At 42.7% G+C, this 21,326-nt stretch overlaps 1 protein-coding gene across 1 annotated transcript; it reads right to left on the bottom strand.

The window, feature by feature from the left end:
- Position 1: 1 nt before the first annotated feature.
- On the bottom strand, positions 2-20,226 carry LOC149983142 (guanylyl cyclase-activating protein 2-like). The gene is made up of 5 exons (XM_090239465.1): positions 20,020-20,226; positions 12,961-13,110; positions 11,971-12,082; positions 11,562-11,669; positions 2-135 (listed from the first exon to the last, which is right to left on the bottom strand). The coding sequence occupies exons 1-5, from the start codon at positions 20,224-20,226 to the stop codon at positions 2-4; spliced, it is 711 nt and encodes a 236-aa protein (XP_090095591.1).
- Between the last annotated feature and the right edge of the window lie 1,100 nt (positions 20,227-21,326).

Genomic DNA, 21,326 nt, shown 5'->3' with positions numbered 1-21,326 from the left:
CCTAGAACCGAGCCCTGGGTGACACAAGTAGTGAAAGCATGTGATGCAGACACAGATCCTCCTCAGCCACCTGGTAGGAGCGACCTGCCAGGTAGGATGCAATCCAAGGGTGAGCAGAGTCTGAGATGCCCAACCCTGAGAGGGTGGAGAGGAGGATCTGATGGTTCACAGTGTCTAAGGCAGCGGATAGTTGGCATGTCCTGACATACTCCCTACTTAGGCTTGTGCCTGTCACTCAACCAAATGGCAATCCTTTAACTCACTGTACTATTGGCTGATGTTTGAGTGTGTGTACTGTACTCTTAATCAGCAATTGCAAGGACTGACCATCCATGAGATCCAAATTATAGTTTTAAATGTTTTGAGGCTATACAGTGTTTGTTTACAAATACATTGTTAACAATCAATGGAGTAAAGAAAAGCTTATATTTAGGGTTCTGATGGGGTGTGACAGTTGGAAACATTACAGTACCCATTGTTAGGTTCTAATTCTCTAATTGACACTATGAAACACTATGAAACACTATGAAAGCTTAAACCAATGTTATTCTTCCCAGAGGGTCAATACAGCTGCATTAAACAAAGAAAGCTGTCACGGTCGTTGTACGGAGGAGACCAAAGCGCAGCGTGATATGAATACATCTTTTTAATGAAAAACAAAAAAAGTTCACTAAACAAAATAACAAGACGGCCGTGACCGCTATCAAAACTGAGTGCAAACATCACATAGACAATAACCCACGAAATACCCAAAGAAGATGGCTGCTTAAACATGGTTCCCAATTAGAGACAACGATAAATAGCTGCCTCTAATTGAGAACCAATCTAGGCAACCATAAACCTACAAAACCCCTAGACAGTACAAAAACACATACATCACCCATGTCACACCCTGACCTAACCAAAACAATAAAGAAAACAAAGAATACTAAGGTCAGGGCGTGACAACAGCTGCATTAAACAAAGACATTTTCACACAATCACTGATAATCAAAACCCTTTCTCCTAGGCTGAGTCTCCTCCTACACATCTGAACAAACGTTGTATCTTTACTGCTAGGCAGGACACTAAGTGATACGGGCCATAAACTTTTATTTCTTCTTTAACATGACCTGGTCTGACCTCTACCCCCTTCATCACTAATCCCTGGCTCTCTCCCCTTATCAATGCCTGCCACATGTGATTGCTTTCCCTACACTCAGTACATTCCAAGCTTAATTGCCCCCCACCATATACTTTTCTTCTACAGATAATCATTAACCTCTGGAGTAGCCCCTCAGCTATGGCACCCCTCATTTCTCTATTACAACTAATGATTAATAAGGATTTAAAGTTCATAAATACAAACCTATAATATATTAGAGTACCTATAATATATTAGAGTACCTATAGTTTATTAGAGTACCTATACTGTAGTATATTAGAGTACTTATAGTCAGACAGGTTGATGTATTCTTCAAAATCTCTGTCAAAAAATGTTGGTTAGCATCGAAAAATTGCTTTTGCCTTTCAGGGCGAGATGTATAGTATTATGGCATTCAAAGCTGAGACTCAACCTATATCCTGAGACTCAACCTATATCCTGAGACTCAACCTATATCCTGAGACTCAACCTATATCCTGAGACCCAACCTATATCCTGAGACTCAACCTATATCCTGAGACTCAACCTATATCCTGAGACCCAACCTATATCCTGAGACTCAACCTATATCCTGAGACTCAACCTATATCCTGAGACCCAACCTATATCCTGAGACCCAACCTATATCCTGAGACTCAACCTATATCCTGAGACTCAACCTATATCCTGAGACTCAACCTATATCCTGAGACCCAACCTATATCCTGAGACTCAACCTATATCCTGAGACTCAACCTATATCCTGAGACTCAACCTATATCCTGAGACCCAACCTATATCCTGAGACCCAACCTATATCCTGAGACTCAACCTATATCCTGAGACTCAACCTATATCCTGAGACTCAACCTATATCCTGAGACCCAACCTATATCCTGAGACTCAACCTATATCCTGAGACTCAACCTATATCCTGAGACTCAACCTATATCCTGAGACCCAACCTATATCCTGAGACTCAACCTATATCCTGAGACCCAACCTATATCCTGAGACTCAACCTATATCCTGAGACCCAACCTATATCCTGAGACCCAACCTATATCCTGAGACTCAACCTATATCCTGAGACCTAGCAAAAAACAAGCTCTGGAATACTATGTATTTTCATCACAAGGGTTTGGAATTTACAAAGAAAAAAAGTTACTTTTTTAATGTAAAATCAAATCAAATCAAAACGTATTGGTCACATACACATGGTTAGCAGATGTTATTGCGAGTGTAGCTAAATGCTTATGCTTCTAGTTCCGACAGTGCAGCAGTATCTAACATGTAATATCTAACAATTTCATAGCAAAACCAAATATCTAACAAATTCAATATCTAACAAAAAACAGAACCTAATACACACAATCTAGTAAAGGAATGGGATAAGAACATATAAATATAAAATGAATGGATGAGCAGTGACAGAGTGGCTAAGATGCAATAGATAGTATAGAATAGATTGTGTAGGAAACAGTATACAGTATGTACATATGAGATTAGTAATGTGAGATATGTAAACATTCTTAAAGTGTCATTATTAAAGTGACTAGAGTTCCATTTATTAAAGTGGCCAATGATATCAAGTCTGTAGGTAGGCAGCCACCTCTCTGTGCTAGTGATGGCTGTTTAACAGTCTGATGGCCTTGAGATAGAATCTGTTTTTCAATCTCTCTGTCCCAGCTGTGATGCACCTTTACTGACCTCGCCTTCTGGATGGAAGCGGGGTGAACCGACAGTGGCTCGGGTGGTTATTGCCCTTGATAATCTTTTTTGCCTTCCTGTGACATCGGGTGTTGTAGGTGTCCTGGAGGGCAGGTAGTTTGCCCCCGGTGATGCGTTGTGCAGACCGCACCACCCTCTGGAGAGCCCTGCGGTTGTGGCGGTGCAGTTTCTGTACCAGGCAGTGATACAGCCGGACAGGATGCTCTCGATTGTGCACCTGTAAAAGTTTGTGAGGGTTTTTGGCGACAAGACAAATATTTTCAGCCTCCTGAGGTTAAAGAGGCGCTGTTGCGCCTTCTTCACCATACTGTCTGTGTGGGTGGACCATTTCAGTTTGTCCGTGATGTGGAACTTAAAACTTTCCTCCTTCTCCACTACTGTCCCGTCGATGTGGATAGGGGGGTGCTCCCTTTACTGTTTCCTGAAGTCCACGATAATTTATTTTGTTTTACTGACATTGACTGAGAGGTTATTTTCCTGACACCACACTCCGAGGGCCCTCACCTCCTCCCTGTAGGCTGTATCGTTGTTGTTGATAATCTAGCCTACCACTGTTGGGTCGACTGCAAACTTGATGATTGAGTTGGAGGCAAGCAAGGCCACCCAGTCGTGGGTGAACAAGGAGTACAGGAGGGGGCTGAGCACGCACCCTTGTGGGGCCCCAGTGTTGAGGATCAGTGGAGTGGAGATGTTGTTTCCTACCTTCACCACCTGGGGGCAGCCCGTCAGGAAGTCTAGGACCCAGTTGCAGGAAGTCCAAGACCCAGGAACTCAAGCTTAATGAGGAGTTTGGAGTGTAGCGAAATGTATGTGCACTGTAGTGGCCATTAGGACTCAGGACTCCATTGACTCAGTTGATAGTAAATATGATTTTCTTTACATTGCAGTAAACGGGGAGAGTAGGTAAAAACCATAGTTATCTCATCCTGCTGTCCACTACAGAGGACATGTATTAACGAGCTCTTAAGCTCCTATTTAAAGTGTTTGATATTTTAAAAAATATTACACTGCTCTGAAAACTCACCAACCTATTACTGAGATATGCATCGATTAGAAACTATTTGAGTAACAAACTCACAAAAAAATCGAATTACATAATCACACACACTTGGCATAACATTTACTAATTGTGATGGTAATTGTGATGGTAGCCATTTTGAAGAACCAAAAATAAAAAATGATGAAGGTGACACCCCCACGTGAAAATCCCAGAATGTCTTCTCAAAGCCACATCAGGTCCTAACACAGTGGCATGTATGACCTTCAGCGACACGGACCAAAAACGAATGTCCATTAGAGAGGACAACAAGGAAATGTTAGGTCTCAGGAGGATGTCAGGCCTAATGTCAGTTGGTTTAATTGTCAGTTGGCTTTGTTATTTTTGGAATCACAGAATGCCCCCTTAAAGGAAGATTCTTGCCTTTCTGGTGACAGAAAAGAAAAGTGCTCTAATAAGCCAGTGTTCACAGAATGTATGGATTCGTTGATAAAACACAACATTTTATGAGATTATGTTAACCAAAAGGCTAGAGAAAAGTCATACATACTCCAAAGATACTATACAGTTAAATCCCAGAAAACAGAATAGTGCCTCTACGTGGTTAATCTGAGGTATTGTACCTGGGCGGTGTTAATGGTATACATAGTAATTGGCTTGGCAGTGTTTTGGCCGTGGTAGGTGAAAGGTGACTGTGGCTCGATGACGTGGTGTACAGTGGCTTGAGGCTGATGGTGTCCTAACCTAATGGACACCAGACTGGTGATGCTGAAAGCCTTTGATTTGACTTTAATCAGAACTACACTGCCAAGTAGGGGCTGTTCCTCCGATTCCTTACAGGTGTGGCAATAGAGAATGACAGTATGAGCCATAATACCCATAAAACCTAGTGGTCAAACAGGGAAACTGTTCCAATCGTTTTCCCACCATCAATGTTTCCCATAGGAGATTTTAGAAACACATACGGGCTGCATTTCCTGTCGGCTCACCCTGGCATGGCGTTTTAATAACCATGTAAATCTCTCCAGGACAAGGTGCCTTATCAATATATCTGTCTGTAGTTACTCCTCAAAATTAAATGCTAATTAGCTGATAATATGGCTATCATAAATTTCTACTAATGCCATGATCTGGACGAGACTGCCAAATCGAGACAAAGGTAAGGATCTCTGTATCAATGATCTAATGTTAGCTAAATATAGTAATGGTAAGGATCTCTGTATCAATGATCTAATGTTAGCTAAATGTAGTAATGGTAAGGATCTCTGTATCAATGATCTAATGTTAGCTAAATGTAGTAATGAATAATGAATGATGATGAGGACAATGTGTGTATGATGACTTCCTCCACCTCTTCAGACTGAATTACACCTGAGGATAGGTTCAGTATAATGGGGTTGTACTGTTGGGTCCTAGCCAACAGATACTTGGCATATAACTCTATGGGTAAAAACAGCATGCCACCAGGCAAAGACAGAACATTTTCCAACATTGGTTGATATTTTATTCTGTTTTCAACTAACATGAATTTAACTTGAAATGAACCATTGACACCCTACATTAAAATGAGACCTAAACTGATTACATTGAAGAAACGTAGCAAATTCACCCAGCACAGCTATGGTGTGCTATGTTGATGCTCACCATAATTAGACATACATTATGTTGAAATAGAGATGTTACTAGTTGACCAGATCTTTTGGTCTGAGGAATGTCTGATAGCCAATGGTGATGAAACAGCTTTTGATTGGGAGGAGATTGCGACTTGATCCTTGCCTAATGAGTGTGGCAGAAGAAGGGGACAGGCTATTGGATTATCGTATCTCAGGCTGGCTGTGTAGTGGTAAGTGACAGGGATATAGCTAGTGGGAAAGCAGTTGGGTAAATAATATTATACTATTCACCATATTTAAAAAGGTGTGTGAATGACATTACTGTAAAATATATTGTGTAGCTGGGTAACCGAAGCCTCAGACTCTTATTTGACTTCTGTCATAGGGAGTTATACGTCTGACTTCCCAATTCGTCCACCAGAGGGCAGCCACACGCTCTTAGTTTTGTCCCATTGCTTAAGAATCTGGGCGCTATGGGGGATGAGGGTAGGCATAACATCCGCCTTGCAAAGTGGAATGTTACATGTTAGAGCCCCATATGGGGCGTTATAATTATTTGCTGTGAAAGCATGTTTTTTTTCTGGGATAACTACTCCCCAGCCCCTTTATTCATTTCATGTTGTGAAAATATTTTTGTTATCCTCTTTAGCATTTTATTCTCAGCAATCAATAAAATATCTTCACAGGACACCAGTGGATTACAAAGAAGATAATTTAAAACATTGAAAAAAGTTTTAGGATTGTTCTGGGTAACCTGGGTCAAACACACATAGTCATTTACATAAGGTGAGAACATTAAGCTCCTCCCCCCAGTCAGATATGCCAAAGTTCCACTTATCCATCCCCTCAGTTAATTGGGAAACCTGGCCCTTCTCACGTGTTCAGGTTGAGTAGTTGTGTTAAGTGTGCATTCATAAAGAACCTGTCCAGTGCATTCAGACAGATCTTTAATATGTTATAACACATGAAATAGCTTCTCAATCCCCAACACCTTACACTCCATTCAGAGCAGCACAAGAATCAGGACCACAAGTTATACCATTACAATGATTGTATGGTACTATGTTTGGAAAAAAACTATTGTATAATATACATACATACACTCCCCTACACCTCTAACTCTCTCACTCATCATTATTCACAATTCATTCATGATTATTCGTAATCATGGTAGCATCCACATTAATGTATACCTGTTCAGAAACATATTCTATTCTTATTTATAATAAAAGTGACTCCAAAATGACAATACAATATTTACCATTCATTTCTATTGGGCACAACATCATCTGAAACACAACCAAAACCAACTGCAAATGCATCCAACGAGTTTGTAGTCACAAGCTGGATGCAGTCATTGCGTGCTAGGAATATGGGGCCAAATACTACATTTTGACAAAATGTAATACACTATAAGTGAATTTGTACAAATACTTATGACCTCTTAAAATGTGTCGACTAGATACTTAAGGTGCTTTCATTTTGAAAGTGTAAAACAGATACAGAGCTGTGAAAAAGTATTTGAAAGTGTAAAACAGATACAGAGCTGTGAAAAAGTATTTGAAAGTGTAAAACAGATACAGAGCTGTGAAAAAGTATTTGAAAGTGTTAAACAGATACAGAGCTGTGAAAAAGTATTTGAAAGTGTAAAACAGATACAGAGCCGTGAAAAAGTATTTGAAAGTGTAAAACAGATACAGAGCTGTGAAAAAGTATTTTAAAGTGTAAAACAGATACAGAGCTGTGAAAAAGTATTTGAAAGTGTAAAACAGATACAGAGCTGTGAAAAAGCATTTGAAAGTGTAAAACAGATACAGAGCTGTGAAAAAGTATTTGAAAGTGTAAAACAGATACAGAGCTGTGAAAAAGTATTTGAAAGTGTAAAACAGATACAGAGCTGTGAAAAAGTATTTGAAAGTGTAAAACAGATACAGAGCTGTGAAAAAGTATTTGAAAGTGTAAAACAGATACAGAGCCGTGAAAAAGTATTTGAAAGTGTAAAACAGATACAGAGCTGTGAAAAAGTATTTGAAAGTGTAAAACAGATACAGAGCTGTGAAAAAGTATTTGAAAGTGTAAAACAGATACAGAGCTGTGAAAAAGTATTTGAAAGTATAAAACAGATACAGAGCTGTGAAAAAGTATTTGCCCTTTTTGATTGTCTCTATTTTGACATATTTTTGACACTGAATGTTGTCAGATCTTCAACCAAAACCTAATATTACATAAAGGGAACCTGAGTTTACAAATATCCCCCCAAAAATTATACTTATTTTAAGTATAATCACTTTTTGTCATGTGTAAACTCTGTTATTCAACACCCTATTTCCCTGTGTGAAAAAGTAATTGCCCCCTTACACTTAATAACTGCCTGTGCCACCTTTAGCGGCAATGACTGCAACCAAACGCTTCCTGTAGTTGTTGATCAGTCTCTCAAATCGCTGTGGAGGCATTTTGGCCCACTCTTGGTTGCAGAACTGCTGTAACTCAGCGACATTTGTGGGTTTTCAAGCATGAACTCGACGAGGCCATTCCAAAACCCATGTTGTCCAAAACAGTTGACTCAAGTTTGCCAAGAAGCACCTGGATGATCATCAAGACCCTTGGAAGAATGTTCTATGGACAGTTGATTCAAAATGATAACTTCTTTGGACGTCATGGGTCCCGTTGTGTCTGGCAAAAACAAAACACTGCAATCCACAGTAAGAACCTGTAGTGGAAATTTCCTGTATTACCAAATCATGAGAGCAAACCACACATAAGTCAGAGTTATCATAAAGTCCATCTTTAATTATATGAGCTCCATCACAACCCTGTGACTCTCAGATCAATTCAGTGTCTATCAATGAATTCTCTGAGAGTCCTTACACATTGCAACTGAGATCCTTTATAGCAAAGACACACATAGCCAGACAGCATTGGCTATAAATTATCATTCAGCTTTGTCTATGTTCTTATCTCGCTCTTGGTACCACTCAGGACCAAAAACAAAACCTCATCCACTAGCATATATCAAATACACCCCCTCCTGGACAAGATCACAGAGAGACAGTGACTGGCACACAGACATTGTGGAGCCAACTATCTGGTTCCCCATTTATCACACCATCCCTTCACATGGTTTAGGAATAGTTTACAGACACATTCACAGATAAGACTAACCAGACCTCTCATTTCTCTGGGCCCACGTAACTTTGCCCACAGGAAAGGGATAACTGCAAACAGTATTATCCAAAAGAAGACATTCTAATGACAAATATCTCACATAAGTATGCAATAAAATGAATAAAACATCTTATTTATAAATGTTACCTAAAGAATTCTGATTCTGCCACGACAAACCTCATACCAACGGTCAAGCATGATGGTGGTAGTGTCATGGTTTGGGGATGCTTTGCTGCCTCAGGAGTCAGGTACCTGGACGACTTGCCTTAACAGAAGGTTTGTTTTACAGGTCGATCCAAAGCTTTCGCTTCAATTGCAGTGCCATAGACAACCATATAAAAACATGCTAACCATTTTGACTTTAGTATGACCACATACTAACATTTGGCACTTATTAAGAATTCAAAATCAAGAACAGATTTCAAGATTCTAAAATATTGAAGATTCAAAACTAAATTCAAAACATTTCTAAAGCATATTAAATATCAGTACTCCGTATTCAAAGATAATTTACCTGAAGTTCTTGTGAATGATCTTCCACCAACCATCTCTTATGACTCAATCGCCAGCAAAAACAGTTGTCAAGTATTTAAATGGCTATTTGTGAAAAAAGGCACTATTTAAACAAAGTGTGACCAATTGAAATATCCAGGCTGCAACTCTGGAGATGATTTGTGAAATGGCTACATTCTCACTGTGTGTGGTCTCTACTGTTATTTACAGTATTTGGCTGGTAAGCTTACTTGTTTCTACCATTTCATATATTGAAAACGTCCACATGTACCTGGACATACTGTATATTAGGTATATGTTGTTGTTTGTTTTTACAATATGAAAGGTACCCAGCTAACACATAACATTCTGAGAACCATATGTTTGTTAGAGCTTGGTGAGAGCATGGTTGTCCTATGGTTATATTGCATGCAACCTTCCCTCAGGGTTCTGGGAATGCTGAAGGGATACCCTGGTTGCACATAATGTTCTGAGAACCATGTTTCTTGGGTGGGAATTTCAGTACTTCAGCATAACGTTTTCTGCAGGTTTTCTCAGGGTTCTATTTAAAGTCATGTTCTCAGAACATTAAGAAAACATTAGTAACGTTCTAAGAATGTTATTTAACAACATATACATTATGTTCTCAGCGTCTAGCCTCTATCTTGTTAAGTGTGTTCAGGTGTGTTGGCTGTGCCCACTAATTGGCCACACCTGAACTTAATGAGTGAATGTTTTCTTTGAAATGGGGGTCTGTTTGAATAGACTAAATTGAACTGCTTTGTATGAGTAAAGAAAAACAAGGCATGATAGCGGCATCCTTGTGGCGCAGTGGAATAATTCCATGAATAGAGAACAGAAGATCATAGGTTTGAATCTTACTGACACCGTGCCACAATAAAAAATGAATGTGTTTATATGATTCGTGTCTAAGAAGATGAATTTCTATGTGTCCTACCTGTGCTTGAGTTCAAAACTGCTTAAGCTAGCAGCGTTATTAAAAGTCTTATTGAAAAATGTTCTCAGAACATTATTTAATCATCTTCAAATAAACTTTCATTTATGGTTCTCAGAACGTTAATAAAACCTCCCAGGAAAACTTTTAGTGAACCATAGTCAAATGTTCTCAGAACCTCCCTTCAACCTAAAAATGAACGTCCCTGAACAGGATACATTTTTATTTCCATTCTCAGAACATTTAAAAAATATTCAGTTGTACCGGTCAGGAAACATATGGCTTCGTTCCCAGAACCAATGGGAAACCAAAAACATATGTTCCCACAACTTCCAAGGAACCAAAAGTGCTAGCTGGGTATGTACTACAGTATCAACACTTATCTTAATGTTATAAAAAATGTATTGCATTTATTTTGATATTGGCATATACACAGAGTGTACAAAACATTAAGGACACCTTCTCTTTCCATGACATAGAAATCCACTTCAATCAGTGTAGATGAAGGGGAGGAGACAGGTTAAAGAAGGATTGTTAACCCTTGAGACAACTGAGACAAGAAATGTGTGTGCCATTCAGAGGGTGAATGGGCAAGACAAAAGTTTTAAGTGCCTTTGAACAGGATATTGTAGTAGGTGTCAGGCACACCGGTTTGTGTCAAGAACTGCAACGCTGCAGGGGTTTTCACACTCAACAGTTTCCCTTGTGTGTCAAGAATGGTCCACCAACTGAAAGGACATCCAGCCAACTTGGGAAGCATTGGAGTCAACATGGGCCAGCACTGCTGTGGAACGCTTTCGACACCTTGCAGAGCATGTCCCGACAAATTGAATGGGAGAATCTCAAATGCATACTCTTCGTGTCCTCTCTCCTCACCTCCTTCTCAAAACCCATTGTAGGAGAAGGCCATTGTAGGAGAAGGTCTCAATCAAATATGTCCTGAGGCGATGTATGCTAATGACTCAATTGTGAATTTCTGCTGTCTGTAAAGAAATGGGCTGTAGGTTGATTCTGCTGCTACAATTGGATATCATGCAGGATGCAGGATGCAGGATGCTCTAACCTAATGTAGCAGGTGCAAAAAGATGCCTGAGCGAAGTCCCCACATCCGTTTTTCAGGGGAAATGGAAGTTGAAAATACTGTATCCATGAAAACTGGAAACATCCGCTTTCTTCTGACTCCTCGGAGAGTGAGTATGCTGGGAATAATTGAAATCCATACACAATCCTCAAATATCCAAGGATTTGGCAACGTCATTCATTTCCTAAATCTAGCAAATCCCCATTTTGAGAGATACTGACTTTATGATCATCCTATTGTTATCCTATTATGGGAGTAGAGTCGATGATAATGAATACAGGCCGTTTTCAACCAGAGAAGTTGTTGTTTTGGTTCGGATCCTCTTTAATAGAGAGAACCAATGTCCTCTTCCTCCCTGTCTGACATTTTAGTTCATTGTTTTGGACCCTGGAGTTTTCTGTCACTCAGGTGCTGGTGGACCCAGTAACTGGGGTTGATATCCAGGCATATGAGTTTTTGTACCCAGGGGTCTCTCTTTGCCCCCTCCACAAACTCCTCCAGAGTTATCTGACCTGGAACCAAAGACAACATTATTCATATAACATATTATTCTACCTAATGTGTATCCACTCTGTCATTATACTGTATCATCAAGAATTAGTTAAAGGCGATCGCTCATTCCAAATTTTTCAGATCTCACAAGTAGTCACAATTCATCCACTTCCCACGCCATCGGTTGAGTAGATCAAGCCATACATGGGTCATTATTTTAATAGTGTCTCACTATGTCATTATTTCTGACATATCTGACCATCCTGCTTCAGTAACAGCTAAAGTCCGTCACAATACACAAATAAGTGCTCCAGTACTCACCGTCATCATTCTCGTCAACTTTCTGGAAGATACGGTCACAAACCTCTTCAGGTGTAAGGTGGATTTGGCCTGCCTCGTCACTGACAGAACCTTTCTTTATCTTGTAGATGATCTACAGACATCACAAACAGGAGTGTTACATCAATCAACTGTTATAGTTACGTTTTGCAGACATTGGTTCCTCAAAGGGTTTGAGAGATTTCCTACCCTTCCACATGTGTGCATTTTAAATCATTAGGTTAGTACGGCTGGAGAAAGTTCCTACCATATTCTTTACACCAATTCGATGCTTTTAAATCCATAAGGGGGTATATACGAGTACACACTTTGGGGGAACAGTAGAGCATCGGACTACAGCCTTCAAGTCCAAGCGCAGGGTTTCTCAACTTCGATCATGAACAGCCACTGTCCACACAGCTTTTCAATTAACCGATAAATTACTTAGATTAAGAAGCCTGAATGAAATGGCCCAAATGTAATTCATTTGAATTATTCTAACTAGAGTACTTCCAATACTGCCAATACAGTAACTATGCCAACAGTGAATCTGAGAAAAATGGTTTTAAAGTATTTTTGTTAGCCATCCCAATTGGTTGTAGGTAAATAAATGATAATGCAATGACGTATCATCTTATTATGAAGTAATGTTTATGCATATCAACCATGAACACTGATTTGATCTATGACCCCTAAAATGCAAATACTGCACTCTGCCTTTGTATGACCTTAACTATATGGGTAATGCAAGGGCAAAGTGCAGTATCTACAATATAAATGTGTTTATTCAACTTAGTTGTTGTTTTTCTGTTTGATAAATAGCTGATTCTCAGAGGCTTTGAGTTTAGTGGTTACCCAAGCAGATATACACTGCTTAGCGTCTAATTGATAATGAGCTATAGTGTGCTGTAGAACACATTCCTACCAGGAGCCATGTTGAGAAACACTGGCTTAGAATGTTACTATAGGTCGCACTTCGGCCCGAACCCTTACCCTTATAATTATTCTCAGCTCGTGCCTGTCCAGTCGCCCATTGTCATCGTTGTCAAACACCTTGAAAGACCACTTGAGTTTATCCTCGAGCCGTCCTCGAAGCACAAGGTTTAGCGCAGCAACATACTCTATAAACTCCATGGTGTTGTCCTGTAATAGAGACAGACAAACGATCATGATCAACTACAGCCTCAATAAAAATCCTTATGTGTTCTCCAAGTAAGAAATGCATAACATCCCTGACAGTGGGGCACATGTAAAACAAAAGGTACACCATGGGATCATTGTGGATTGTGATAATATGGGGAAAGAGACCTGGGTCAAATATGTCTTTTCAGGTAGTCTATTATTCATCCAGAGAGTTGTGGACCTTTTTAGACTTCTGCATCGAGCCAATTTCCAACTTGCTCCTCAATTGTTACATTGGTGGTAACTGTGGGATAGCTTAACTGGCCTACAGCATTGTCTTGGGCCTGTGTTGGAAGTGTGGCCCTATTTCCATTTGGGTCTTTCCATGTCAATTCAGCAGGCCGTAACACCCACTCAGATTTTTCTGAAGTCGTTTCTGTAGTTAAAAACAGATACTATTAGCATTCCTGCAGCATCATTTAAAAAATATATAATTTGATTTGTGAGAAATTAAGCTAATTGATTGCACCTAAATTGGACATTTTAATTTATAGGATTCATAGAATATTCAACACATATAGTACCTAGGATACGGTTTGGACCTTAACTTTTAACAAGGAGTAAGATGTGAGGAATCCAAAGAAATGTCAAAAAGCCCACAGCCCTACACGCCAATCCCACTCCAACACCGAGTTTATAGTATCAGTTCTCTATGTCTGATAAGTAGTATGGAGCTGCTGCTCTGAGTATTATTTCTTCATCATATGTAATGTATTCTCAGTGAATTTTACTGTTTTTTTTTCCCCATTCAGAGAAATTAGTAATGGAAGTTGTTAGGTTTTTATCCCATCCTACATCCTGATATTACCAGGTTCTGAACACTAGGATAAAAAATATGTTGTATTGTCACATACACTAGATAGGTGCAGTGAAATGTGTTGTTTTACAGGGTCAGCCATAGTAGCACAGTGCCCCTGGAGCAAATTAGCATTAAGTGCCTTGCTCAAGGGCACTTCAACAGATTTTTCACCTTGTCGGCTCGGTATTCAAACCAGCTAATCCAATGCAAGTCAATGGTACCTATTAGCATTTTTGCACTTCATATCCATATAATCTATATGTCATGTATTGTCATGTTGTGTCTTGTTTCTGTCCTTTCCCTTCACCCTGTCTCCCTCTGCTGGTCGTTATTAGGTTACCTTTTCTCCCCCTCTTTCCCCCAGCTGTTCCTTGTCTCCTCCTAACTACCTCGTCACCCCTTTTTCCCACCTGTTCCCTTTTTCCCTCTGATTAGTCCTCTATATCTCTCTCTGTTTTTGTTTCTGTCTTTGTCGGATTCTTGTTTGTGTTTTTCATGCCTGAACCAGACTATCGTCATGTTTGCTGCAACCTTGTCCTGTCCTGTCGGAATCTGCCGGTCCATCTGAGCCTACCTATGTTTTGTTATTAAAGAAGTTCTGTTTACGTTAATTCGCTTTTGGGTCCTCATTCACGCACCGTAACAGAAGAATCCGACCAAGAATGGACCCAGCGACTTCGGATCCTCTCCACTCAGCCGTCGAGATCCAGGGAGCGATGCTAGGCAGACACGAGCAGGAATTGTCTGCTGCTCGACATGCCGTTGAGACCCTGGCCACCCAAGTCTCCAACCTCACAGAACAGGTTCACCATCTCCGCCTCGATCCACCGGCCACTTCCAGGGCTTTCGAATCTCCGGAGCCCAGAATCAATAACCCGCCGTGTTACTCTGGGGAGCCCACTGAATGCCGCTCGTTCCTCACCCAGTGTGATATTGTGTTTTCTCTCCAGCCCAACACTTACTCCAGGAGCACTGCTCGTGTCGCCTACGTCATATCTCTCCTTACTGGACGGGCTCGTGAGTGGGGCACGGCAATCTGGGAGGCAAGGGCTGAGTGTACTAACCAGTATCAGGACTTTAAGGAGGAGATGATAAGGGTTTTTGATCGATCTGTTTTTGGGGAGGAGGCTTCCAGGGCCCTGTCTTCCCTATGTCAAGGTAATCGATCCATAACAGACTACTCTATTGAGTTTCGCACTCTTGCTGCCTCCAGTGGCTGGAACGAGCCGGCTTTGCTCGCTCGTTTTCTGGAGGGTCTCCGCGCAGAGGTAAAGGATGAGATTCTCTCCCGGGAGGTTCCTTCCAGCGTGGATTCCTTGATTGAACTCGCTATTCGCATTGAGCGACGGGTTGATCTTCGTCACCGAGCTCGTGGAAAGGAGCTCGCGTTCTCCGTTGCCCCCCTCTCCGCATCACTACCATCTTCCTCTGCCGGCTCGGGTGCTGAGCCTATGCAGCTGGGAGGTATCCGCATCTCGACTAAGGAGAGGGAACGGAGAATCACCAACCGCCTCTGTCTCTATTGCGGTTCTGCTGGTCATTTTGTCACTTCATGTCCAGTAAAAGCCAGAGCTCATCAGTAAGCGGAGGGCTACTGGTGAGCGCTACTACTCCTGTCTCTCCTTCTAGATCCTGCACTACCTTGTCGGTCCATCTACGCTGGACCGGTTCATCAGCTTCCTGCAGTGCCTTAATAGACTCTGGGGCGGAGGGCTGTTTTATGGACGAGACCTGGGCTCGGGAACATGACATTCCTCTCAGACAGTTAAGGGAGTCCACGGCCTTGTTCGCCCTGGATGGTAGTCCTCTCCCCAGGATTCAGCGTGAGACGCTACCTTTAACCCTCACTGTTTCTGGTAATCATAGCGAAACCATTTCTTTTTTAATTTTTCGTTCACCTTTTACACCTGTTGTTTTGGGCCATCCCTGGCTAGTTTGTCATAATCCTTCCATTAATTGGTCTAGTAATTCTATCCTCTCCTGGAACGTCTCTTGTCATGTGAAATGTTTAATGTCTGCTATCCCTCCTGTTTCCTCTGTCTCTTCTTCACAGGAGGAGCCTGGTGATTTGACAGGGGTGCCGGAGGAATATCACGATCTGCGCACGGTGTTCAGTCGGTCCAGGGCCACCTCTCTTCCCCCACACCGGTCGTATGATTGTAGTATTGATCTCCTTCTGGGAACCACTCCCCCCCGGGGTAGACTATACTCTCTGTCGGCTCCCGAACGTAAGGCTCTCGAAGATTATTTGTCTGTAGCTCTTGCCGCCGGTACCATAGTCCCCTCCTCCTCTCCCGCCGGAGCGGGGTTTTTTTTTGTTAAGAAGAAGGACGGGTCCCTGCGCCCCTGCATAGATTATCGAGGGCTGAATGACATAACAGTGAAGAATCGTTATCCGCTTCCTCTTATGTCTTCAGCCTTCGAGATCCTGCAGGGAGCCAGGTTTTTCACTAAGTTGGACCTTCGTAACGCTTACCATCTCGTGCGCATCAGGGAGGGGGACGAGTGGAAGACGGCGTTTAACACTCCGTTAGGGCACTTTGAATACCGGGTTCTTCCTTTCGGCCTCGCTAACGCTCCAGCTGTCTTTCAGGCATTAGTCAATGATGTCCTGAGAGACATGCTGAACATCTTTGTTTTCGTTTACCTTGACGATATCCTGATTTTTTCACCGTCACTCCAGATTCATGTTCAGCACGTTCGACGTGTCCTCCAGCGCCTTTTAGAGAATTGTCTTTTTGTGAAGGCTGAGAAGTGCTCTTTTCATGCCTCCTCCGTCACATTTCTCGGTTCTGTTATTTCCGCTGAAGGCATTAAGATGGATCCCGCTAAGGTCCAAGCTGTCATTGATTGGCCCGTCCCTAAGTCACGCGTCGAGCTGCAGCGCTTTCTCGGCTTCGCGAACTTCTATCGTCGTTTCATCCGTAATTTCGGTCAGGTGGCAGCTCCTCTCACAGCCCTTACTTCTGTCAAGACGTGCTTTAAGTGGTCCGTTTCCGCCCAGGGAGCTTTTGATCTCCTCAAGAATCGTTTTACATCCGCACCTATCCTTGTTACACCTGACGTCACTAGACAGTTCGTTGTCGAGGTTGACGCGTCAGAGGTGGGCGTGGGAGCCATTCTTTCTCAGCGCTCCCTCTCTGACGACAAGGTCCACCCTTGCGCGTATTTTTCTCATCGCCTGTCGCCGTCGGAACGTAACTATGATGTGGGAAACCGCGAACTGCTCGCCATCCGCTTAGCCCTAGGCGAATGGCGACAGTGGTTGGAGGGGGCGACCGTTCCTTTTGTCGTTTGGACTGACCATAGGAACCTTGAGTACATCCGTTCTGCCAAACGACTTAATGCGCGTCAGGCGCGCTGGGCGCTGTTTTTCGCTCGTTTCGAGTTCGTGATTTCTTATCGTCCGGGCTCTAAGAACACCAAGCCTGATGCTTTATCTCGTCTCTTCAGTTCTTCAGTAACCTCCACTGACCCCGAGGGGATTCTCCCTGAGGGGCGTGTTGTCGGGTTGACTGTCTGGGGAATTGAGAGGCAGGTAAAGCAAGCACTCACTCAAACTCCGTCGCCGCGCGCTTGTCCTAGGAACCTTCTTTTCGTTCCCGTTCCTACTCGTCTGGCCGTTCTTCAGTGGGCTCACTCTGCCAAGTTAGCCGGCCATCCTGGCGTTCGGGGTACGCTTGCTTCCATTCGCCAGCGTTTTTGGTGGCCCACCCGGGAGCATGACACGCGTCGCTTCGTGGCTGCTTGTTCGGTCTGCGCGCAGACTAAGTCCGGTAACTCCCCTCCTGCCGGCCGTCTCAGGCCGCTTCCCATTCCCTCTCGACCGTGGTCTCACATCGCCTTAGATTTTGTCACCGGACTGCCTTCGTCAGCGGGGAAGACTGTTATTCTTACGGTTGTCGACAGGTTCTCTAAGGCGGCTCATTTTATTCCCCTTGCTAAGCTTCCTTCTGCTAAAGAGACGGCACAAATCATCATCGAGAATGTTTTCAGAATTCATGGCCTTCCGTCAGACGTCGTTTCGGACAGAGGTCCGCAATTCACGTCTCAATTTTGGAGGGAGTTTTGCCGTTTGATTGGGGCTTCCGTCAGTCTCTCTTCCGGCTTTCACCCCCAGTCTAACGGTCAAGCAGAACGGGCCAATCAGACTATTGGTCGCATCTTACGCAGTCTTTCTTTTCGCAACCCTGCGTCTTGGTCAGAACAGCTCCCCTGGGCAGAATACGCCCACAACTCGCTTCCTTCGTCTGCGACCGGGCTATCTCCTTTTCAGAGTAGCCTCGGGTACCAGCCTCCGCTGTTCTCATCTCAGTTCGCCGAGTCCAGCGTCCCCTCCGCTCAGGCTTTTGTCCAACGTTGCGAGCGCACCTGGAAGAGGGTCAGGTCTGCACTTTGCCGTTATAGGGCGCAGACTGTGAGAGCTGCTAATAAGCGTAGAACTAAGAGTCCTAGATATTGTCGCGGTCAGAGAGTTTGGCTCTCCACTCAGAACCTTCCCCTTAAGACCGCTTCTCGCAAGTTGACCCCGCGGTTCATTGGTCCGTTCCGTATTTCTCGGATCATTAATCCTGTCGCAGTGCGACTTCTTCTTCCGCGATATCTTCGTCGCGTCCACCCGGTCTTCCATGTCTCCTGTGTCAAGCCCGTTCTTCGCGCCCCCGCTCGTCTTCCCCCCCCCCCATCCTTGTCGAGGGCACACCCATCTACAGGGTCCGTAGGATTTTGGACATGCGTCCTCGGGGCCGTGGTCATCAGTACCTGGTAGATTGGGAGGGGTACGGTCCTGAGGAGAGGAGTTGGGTTCCCTCTCGGGACGTGCTGGACCGTGCGCTGATCGATGATTTCCTCCGTTGCCGCCAGGTTTCCTCCTCGAGTGCGCCAGGAGGCGCTCGGTGAGTGGGGGGGTACTGTCATGTATTGTCATGTTGTGTCTTGTTTCTGTCCTTTCCCTTCACCCTGTCTCCCTCTGCTGGTCGTTATTAGGTTACCTTTTCTCCCCCTCTTTCCCCCAGCTGTTCCTTGTCTCCTCCTAACTACCTCGTCACCCCTTTTTCCCACCTGTTCCCTTTTTCCCTCTGATTAGTCCTCTATATCTCTCTCTGTTTTTGTTTCTGTCTTTGTCGGATTCTTGTTTGTGTTTTTCATGCCTGAACCAGACTATCGTCATGTTTGCTGCAACCTTGTCCTGTCCTGTCGGAATCTGCCGGTCCATCTGAGCCTACCTATGTTTTGTTATTAAAGAAGTTCTGTTTACGTTAATTCGCTTTTGGGTCCTCATTCACGCACCGTAACACTATAAGTAACACCATTGAGTTAACATAAAAATGTAATTAATAGCCCAAGTGTTTATTTAATTAAATTCCTGAACCCAACAGGTGCTTATTAGAGACAGGGTTCTATTTAAGCCAGGTGTCTATTTCCTTAATGCACACAGCTTTTGCTCATTTGCTACTTGTCAGACATAGAGAACTGATAATATACTCATTGTTGGGGTGGGATTGGTGTGGGGTGTGGGGGGGGGGGGTCCATTGGTGGCTTTTGATGTCTAAGTCATTGTTAGAAAAACAATGGTCAAATGTGGATGTTAGGTACTACATTTAAAGAATGCAAAAACTATTCCAGAACAACCTGAGAAGGTTGCTGTTGAAATCCTCTTTATTGTCCTTTTTGAGGTGGAACGACTAATTTGGCTTTACACTCTGGCCCACTTTATGGAAAGAAGGGTATTATGGCCATCTAACTTTAGACTATTTAATTAACCATACGGCCAAATGAAGCATGATAGTGTTCAGACAAATAGCTTAGCCTACACGTGGAAAGAGCACACATTTTGGGAAACCCATATTCTAGAAAACAATATTAATAATAGTATTGTCCTAAAATTTTATGGATCTATATTCATGAATTAAATGGGAAGTTTAAAACACTTGAGTTGAGGGGGAGGGGTCTATGATAACTTTAGGCCTACACCAATACAACATGTTTTTTTTACAGTATGTACATACATAATTTACAGTAAATGCAAATGCAATTGACCCAGGTCTGCTGGTTTGTATTCAGAATCTTACCCCATTCATATCAAACGCACTGAATATGCCCTCCATGTATTGCGATTCTGGCGAATTATCGTTTTGAACCCCAAACATCCTTTTGAACTCGTGCAAGTGCAACGAACCGCTGGGGCACTCATTGATGAACCTCCTGTAGAGGTCTTGAATTGTCGATACTTCCAACTCTTCTTCGCTGGTTGACTGAGCTTGCTGATTTTGACCCATTGTAAATCCGAGTGAAAAAGGTAAAAGTGTGAAAAAGACAACGCGTAAATTTAAATCCAGCTGTGGGCTAGTCTCCGATATGGCTGTGCGCAATAGCCTGGGGACACCGTTACCTCCGAGGTTCATAAAATTCGTAAACCTTTAAGAATTTGACCTCGTATCTTCTCTCTGCTCCCTGCATCGTTGCCTTTGATGGTTGTGCGTGGAAATAGGTCAGACAACATAGGCTACATCATGTGGGATATACATACGTTAACCCCAGGAGGCGAATTTATTTTTAGCAAGACTTGTCCTATATCGGCATTTAGTAATCTGCAGACCTGATCCAATTGAACGATGTAATTTGTAGACCTACAAGGCTACATACAGTGTGCCAAATAGAGAGTATATGTCTTATAACGTTTGTGACTCAACTCGTTTTATTGTGTTAATATATTATGAAACATTTTCACAATTGCATTTATGTTATAAAACCTTTTCACACCTGGAATGGAGGTTGGTCAGGCCATGGGCAAATGATCACCCATCACTATCTGAGGATTAATAAATACATTTTCACTGAACAGCCACTTCTGAAGTCAAAATAGTATGTGTACAGAGATCAGAACAGGTAAAATATAGGTAACATATCCAATAGTAGGTTGGAAATGGGTTTAGAGTGTTACTGGATATAACAGAAGTTAGGTGTTTAAATAGAGAGGTCCGGTGGAATTTGAAAGGCTCTGGTGTAAGGTTCGGGCTTTTTACTTCCAGATGACCCATGTTGGGGAATACCTTAAGGTTGGCTGTGGGTCAACGAAGGATTAACTGCACACGCTGGCCTGTCACGAGAGACTAGAACCAGGACAGCTTGATTGTATTCTCGCTTAGAAAAAAGGGTTTCGGATAGGGTTCTTCGGCTGTCCCTGTAGGAAAACTATTTTTGGTTCCAGGTAGAACCCTTTCACCCAACAAGGAACCCCTAACATTTGCTTTTCAATTAAGAACTCCTTGGTGAAAAGGAACCAAAAAAAGATGTCCCCTACAGAGACAACCAAATAACCCTTTATGGTTCAAGGGAGCACCTTTTTTCTAAGTTAGTACCTTAGATTGAGATTCTG

Source organism: Oncorhynchus mykiss, chromosome 6, assembly GCF_057628025.1.
Source record: "Oncorhynchus mykiss isolate SJ-2025 chromosome 6, ASM5762802v1, whole genome shotgun sequence".
Classification (NCBI taxonomy): domain Eukaryota; kingdom Metazoa; phylum Chordata; class Actinopteri; order Salmoniformes; family Salmonidae; genus Oncorhynchus; species Oncorhynchus mykiss.
The sequence above is the reverse complement of the archived record's forward strand: the minus strand, read 5'-3'. Positions and strand labels throughout refer to the sequence as shown.